Source organism: Megascapheus bottae, chromosome 10 (genome assembly GCF_031878675.1).
Source record: "Megascapheus bottae isolate mThoBot1 chromosome 10, mThoBot2.hap1, whole genome shotgun sequence".
In the NCBI taxonomy this organism is placed as follows: Eukaryota; Metazoa; Chordata; class Mammalia; order Rodentia; family Geomyidae; genus Megascapheus; species Megascapheus bottae.
In genome coordinates this window covers 5408820-5414992 of record NC_143518.1, presented here as the reverse complement: position 1 = coordinate 5414992, position 6173 = coordinate 5408820, and the positions used below count along the sequence as shown (strand labels likewise).

General features: G+C 44.1%; 1 protein-coding gene across 1 annotated transcript; it reads right to left on the bottom strand.

The window, feature by feature from the left end:
• Positions 1-617: 617 nt before the first annotated feature.
• On the bottom strand, positions 618-6065 carry Spmip10 (sperm microtubule inner protein 10). The gene is made up of 3 exons (XM_090339687.1): positions 5942-6065; positions 4409-4517; positions 618-948 (listed from the first exon to the last, which is right to left on the bottom strand). The coding sequence occupies exons 1-3, from the start codon at positions 6025-6027 to the stop codon at positions 739-741; spliced, it is 405 nt and encodes a 134-aa protein (XP_090195813.1). The 5' UTR covers positions 6028-6065; the 3' UTR covers positions 618-738.
• Between the last annotated feature and the right edge of the window lie 108 nt (positions 6066-6173).

The window sequence follows — 6173 nt, the reverse complement described above, 5'->3', positions numbered from 1 at the left end:
AGGAATTGGGATTCTAGGCATATACCTCCGCACCCCTTCTGATCTTCTGTTTTGTTTTGTTCTGGTTTTCTTCTTGGTGCCAGTCCTGGGGCTTGAACTCAGAGCCTGGGAACTATTCCTGATCATTTTTTCCTCAAGGCTAGTGCACTATCACTTTGAGCCACATCTCTGCCTCCAGCTGTTTGGAGATTCATTGGAGGTAGATGTCACAGACTTTTCCTGCCCAGGCTAGGTTTGAATGGGAATCCTAAGATCTCAGCCTCCTGAGTAGGTGGGATTAGAGGTATGAGCCACTGGCACCCACTTATAGTGGTGTATGTGTGTGTTTGAATGCAGGGCCAGGATGCTTTCCCTAAGTTTTTGGTTAAAGCTGGCAATCCACTACTCGAGTCAAGTTCTATTTCTGGCTTTTTGATGGCTAATTGAAGATAAGAGTTATAGGAATATTTTCTGCCCAGGCTAGCTTTGAACCTCAACCTTCAGATCCTGTGTAGCTGAGATTACAGGCATGAGCACCAGTGCCTCACTTGGAATTATGCTGTTTTATGATATTTAAACAGATGAACTTGTAGATGAAATACAAATGGGCCATAGACTTCAACACCTCTAGAGACAGGTGGGAACAACAGTGAAAGTTTACTGATTTATTTTTAATACTCAAAGTCCTGTGGGCCAGGCCCACACCCTCTGTCCTACACTGAGCTGTGCCCTCAGTTAGCTTCTTGCTTTCCTCCTCCATCAGATCAGCCGCCTCCTGAAGCCATGGGAGATCACAGTGCTTTGGTATTTGGAGAGAGGTGAGTGCATAGGCAGGTCTGTGACTTTTATTTCTGATGAGCCTTTTTTTAGGACGATGTTGCGATCTTCCCCATGGCAAAGCCTTTCTCTGCGGTTCAGAAACAGAGAGTCTTCTAATGAACCTGTATAAATCCCGATCGCTTCTGCTTGCTACAAGGAAAACCCAAAACCTTCAGTTAATATCATACCAAACACAGTTTCCTGTTAGATTAAGATGTCGGGGGACGGGGAATGTTGCTGAGTTCCTGTAATCGGGATGGTTGAGATTTGCAAATCATGGTTCAAAGCCAGCCCATGCAGAAAACGTCTATGAAATTCTTATTCACAATTAACCAACAGAAAAGCTGAGCTGGAGGTGTGGTTCAAGTGGTAGTAGACTCCTAGCCTTCAGTGGAGATAGTCGAGCAAGAGTTCATACACATACACATACATACATACATACATACACACATACATACACATATACACACATAGATGAAGGCTAATTGGGAAAGGACGGAGAAATGGAGCCTATTTCAGAAATAAAATAGGTTTTAAAAATAAATATGAGGGCCGGGAGTTTGGCCTAGTGGTTAAAGTGCTTGCCTAGCATGCATGAAGACCCGGGTTCGATTCCTCAGTACCACATACATAGAAAAAAGCCAGAAGTGGTGCTGAGGCTCAAGTGGTAGAGCTCTAGCCTTGAGAAAGTCCAAGGACAGTGCTCAGGCCCTGAGCTCAAGCCCAGGACTGGCAAAAATAAAAATAAAATAAATAAATAAATAAATATGAATTTTTTTAATTTGCTGATGGCTTATGCCAATAATCTTACTCAGGAAACTGAGATCTGAAGATTGGGGTTTGAAGCCATCCTGGGCAGGAATGTCTCCATGAGACTCTTATCTCCAATTAACTACCAAAAAGCTAGAAGGGTAGCTATGATTTAAGTGGTAGAGCATCAGCCTTGAGTAAAAAAAGTGAGAGTGAGAGGCCCTGAGTTTAAGTCCTAGTCCTAGAACAAAATAAAAACCAAAACCAAAGTAAACAAAAAGGAAAAAGATGAGGGTTTCCTAACACTCCAATGGGCAAAGCAACGCTTTTCTAAAGCACTGCCTGCTTGCTTGTATTACCCAGTACCAAAAGAGCTGTGCAGACTGCACATTATAAAGGTGTCAAAGTTGGAGTCAAACGATGGGGCTTTTGCTTTACTACTTTCGTGACTGTGTGATGTCCTTTATTTCCTCTCCATGTTTACATTTTCACATATAAAACAACATTGTCAGAGAGTTCTTCCAGTATGAAACAAAATGTATGGGAGTGAGAATGGAAGCTGTAAGTCAGTGGTAGGGTACTGAACGTTAGGGCATGCAGTTCTGGATTAAGTCTCCAGCACTTCAGAACAGAAAAAACAGTCATAGTAGTGCATGCCTATAATCCTAGCACTCAGGAGGCTAGGTAGGAAGATCATGAGTTAGAGACCAGCCTGGTTTATACAGCCAGATATTTAAAACCCAAAAAATACCCAAAAGGTCCACATGTGAATTAGAAAGGGTTTTTTTTTTGCCCATTACTACATCTTATTGATAGCACATACATTGCTACTCTTAAAATAGTTGCTGACGGACTGGGTCTGGCCTAGTGGTAGAGTGCTTGCCTAGCATGCATGAAGATCCAGGTTCAGTACCATATACATAGAAAAAAAGCTGGAAGTGGTGCTGTGACTCAAGTGATAGAGCTCTAGCCTTGAGGAAAGCCCAAGGTTTGGCCTAGTGGTAGAGTGCTTGCTTGGCATGCATGAAGACCCAGGTTAGAGTCCTCAATACTACATACATAGAAAAAAGCTGGAAGTGGTGCTGAAGCTCAAGTGGTAGAGCTCTAGCCTTGAGAAAGTCCAAGGACAGTGCTCAGGCCCTGAGCTCAAGCCCGGGACTGGCAAAAAAAAAAAAAAAAAAAAATGTTGCTGACAACCAGGCGCTGGTAGCTCATGTATGTAATCCCAGCTACTCAGGAAGCTGAGATCTAGAGAATTGTGATTCAAAGCCAGCCCAGCCAGGAAACTGCAAGTGGAGCTATGGCTCAAAGTGGTAGAGTGCTAGCCTGGAGCACAAAAGCTCAGAGATAGCGTCTAGGCCCTGAGTTCAAGAGCTCAAGCCCTATAACCAACAACAAAGTGGCTAAGTAACAGTTATTTGAGGCTTGAGTATCTACTTCTCAGCTTCACTTCTGCCTATGGCATTCCATGTTGGCTTGTGGGGCATAGCCCCGTGCCTGGCATGCTGGGTTTTCATTTTAATGTTATCTGGAGGTTTTCCTCACCTGCCAAGGAAAAATGGTGAATGTAAAGAGAAGGAAGCAAAGAATAAGCGAGAATACATTTGGGGTAGCCAAGTTCACGTCATGGAATTCTTAAATGCTATGGAGACTCTGAGATAGAATGCTCCTTACACCACTCAATGTTATTTTAAATTGCTGGAGAAACATAAAACTAACTGAAAGTGACAGATTTGCAGGGGGGGGGGGGCTGAGATCTGAAATCTGAAGCCAGCCTGGCAGGAAAATCTGAGAGGCTCTTAATTGCTGTTAACCACCAAAAAGCCAGATGTGGAGCAGTGGTTCAAGTGGTAAAGCACCTTGGGTGAAAAAGCTTAGCGACAGCATCCAGGTCCCAAGTTCATGCTCGAGCACCGACACCAACAACAATAACAACTTAGTGTTTCAACTTAGTAAATGATCAATCTGAATTAGCAAAATGTTTTAGAAGTACTGGCCAATGAGTGGCTTTGAGTGGGCAAATAGCTGCAAATGTAACCCCTCCTTGTGTAACCTAGGGGTTATCTGAGTATGGAACACAACCCAGTAACGATGTGATCTGAATTCCAGCCTTGACAACAGTGTACCTGCTTGTGTCTGTGCTGGGGTTTGAACTGAGAGCCTGGGTACTTGTCCATTCATTTTTTGCTCTTGTTCAAGGCTGGGAGTCTAACATTGAGATACAACTTTACTTCCATTTTTTCTTTTTCGGTGACTAATTGGAAATAAGAACTTGATGGGTATTCCTGCCTGTACTGGCTTCCAATCTCAATCTTCAGATGACAACCTCCTAAGTAGCTGGGATTAGAGGCATAGGCCAGTGGTGCAGGTTTCTGTTGAGCTTCTTGTTTTTGTGTTTGTTTTATTTATGCCAGTCCTGGGGCTGGAATTCAGAGCCTGGGCATTGTCCCTAAGCTTCGTTTGCTCAAGGCTAGCATTCTACCTATCTACCACCTGAGCCACAGTTACATTTGCAGCCTTTTCTGTGTATGTGATACTGGAGAATGGAACCCAGGGCTTCATGCATGCTAGGCAAACACTCCACCACTAAGCCACATTCCTAGCCCCGTCTATTGAGCTTCTTTACATTGCAAGTAAGCAAGCTGGGGTGGCTCTGAGTCACTTGCTGTACTTATTTTAGATTTTCGCTTTGGTTATTTGAATTCTGCTACTTATGCCTGCAAAAACTAGGTACCTTTTTGTGGTACTGGAATTTGAACTCAGAACTTCATGAAATAGTTTTGGTATACATATGTCTGTCTAGCCAGAAGTTATGTTCAATAGTACTGATTTTAAAACTATGAATTTTATGAGAATATACCTTCATATTCACATGCCTGAATTTCATACATTCTTTCCAAGGCATAACGTAACGTGTTGGGATCATTCCTTGCTTCAGTGAAAACCGAGGCAAATGAATCTCACTACACCTGAAGATTGAAAGCAAGGAGAGAAGAATGTAGTTAAGAGCTGTATTATCCCCAGGTCTGTAATTCTAGCATCTCAAGAGGCTGAGATCTGAGGATTGCAGTTCAAAGTCAGCCCAGGCAATAGTCGATGAGACTCTTATCTCCAATTAACCATCAGAAGTGGTGCTGTGGCTCAAAGTGGTAGAATACTAGCCTTGAGTGAAAAAGCTCTGGGACTGCTCCCAGGCTCTGAGTTCAAGCCCCACAACCACAACAAAGAGTTGTCTTTTTTTTTTGCCAGCCCTGGGACTTGAACTCAAGACCTGAGCACTGTCTTTGAGTTCTCTGAAGGCTAGCACTCTACCACTTGAGCCACAGCACTACTTGACTTTTTTCTGTGTAGTAGCAAGGAATTGAGCCCAGGTCTTTGTGCATGCAAAGCAAGCACTCTACCACTAGGCCAAACTCCCAGCCAAAGAGTTGTTTTATCATCTTTCTTTTTCTGGCCAGTCCTGGGGCCTGAACTCAGGGCCTGGGTACTATCCTTGGACATTTTTTGTGCAAAGCTAGCACTCTGCCACTTGAGTCACAGTGCCACTTCTGGCTCTGTGTATGTGGTATCAAGGAATCGAACCCAGGGCTTCATGCATGTTAGACGAGCACTCTACCACTAGGCCACACTTCAGGCCTCTTTCTCTTTTGTCAGTAGGGCTTTAACTTAGGGCTTAGGTACTTTCCCTTAGCCCTTTCTGCCCAAGACTGGCTGGGGCTCTACTACTTTAGTCACACTTCCAGTTCTAGCTTTTTGGTGGTTAACTGGACATAAAAAATCTTCTAGACTTTCCTGACCTGGCTAGCTTCAAACTACAATCCTCAGTTCTCAGCCTCCAGAGTAGCTAGGATTCCAGGCAAGAACCCTGATTCTAAGGGAGCCCTGCAGAGGCACGATGCAAGCAACTGACCCTTTCACCCTCACCACCCCCCTCCCAAGACACAGTCCTCCTTCCAATACCCACAGTAGCCTTGTGACCTGACTTTAAGGTTTTCCATTGTCTAAAGGAAAATACCTGGCTAGTCACAGAAAAAGGGATAAGGTAGAGTAAAGTAGGAGAAAGGACGATAGAGGGAGGGAGGGAGGAGAGGAAAGGAAAGGGAAGTCAGATACTGTGGCTCACGCTTCTAATCTCAGGTCTTAGGTGATGGGGGGAAATGTTAGCCCCCACGCTGTGTGTGGTGACACATGCCTGTTACCCCAGGTCCTGGGGAGGCATAAGTAGGATGACTGTAGTCTGAAGCTAGCCTTGGGCAAAAAAGCATGAGAAAAAGAAAAGCTGAAAACCCACGTAAAACAAGCTCCACCAATGTGGGTGAAAAAGTCGCGGCGTGTTGCCTGGTAAGCATGAAATCACCACAAAACTAAGACCCCAGAATACTTAAGGCCTCACCTACTAGCAGGTTTATATAAATTCTCATCAGGGAAGTTGTTGGCTAGTTTGGGTAAGGTAGGAGCAGTGTCTTTTCCCGAAGCCATTGCCCTTCTGGAATCTCTCTCCTTCAAGTAGAATTGTGATGAGCTGCTAACCAATGATGTAATAATGTGTGTGACTCCATAACAACCCTTAGCTACATTAGAGGCTGAGGGTTACAGTCAAAGCTAGTTTCAGTTTGGTAGCTTTT

Excerpts from the sequence above, each read along its gene's own strand:
- Spmip10 (XM_090339687.1), bottom strand. The coding sequence starts at position 6,027 with ATGGCTTCGGGAAAAGACACTGCTCCTACCTTACCCAAACTAGCCAAC. Across the intron at positions 4,518-5,941 it reads TTATATAAACCTGCTAGTAG|GTGTAGTGAGATTCATTTGC; the intron begins GTGAGGCCTTAA and ends TTCAATCTTCAG. Across the intron at positions 949-4,408 it reads TCAGGCATGTGAATATGAAG|CAAGCAGAAGCGATCGGGAT; the intron begins GTATATTCTCAT and ends TTTTCCTTGTAG.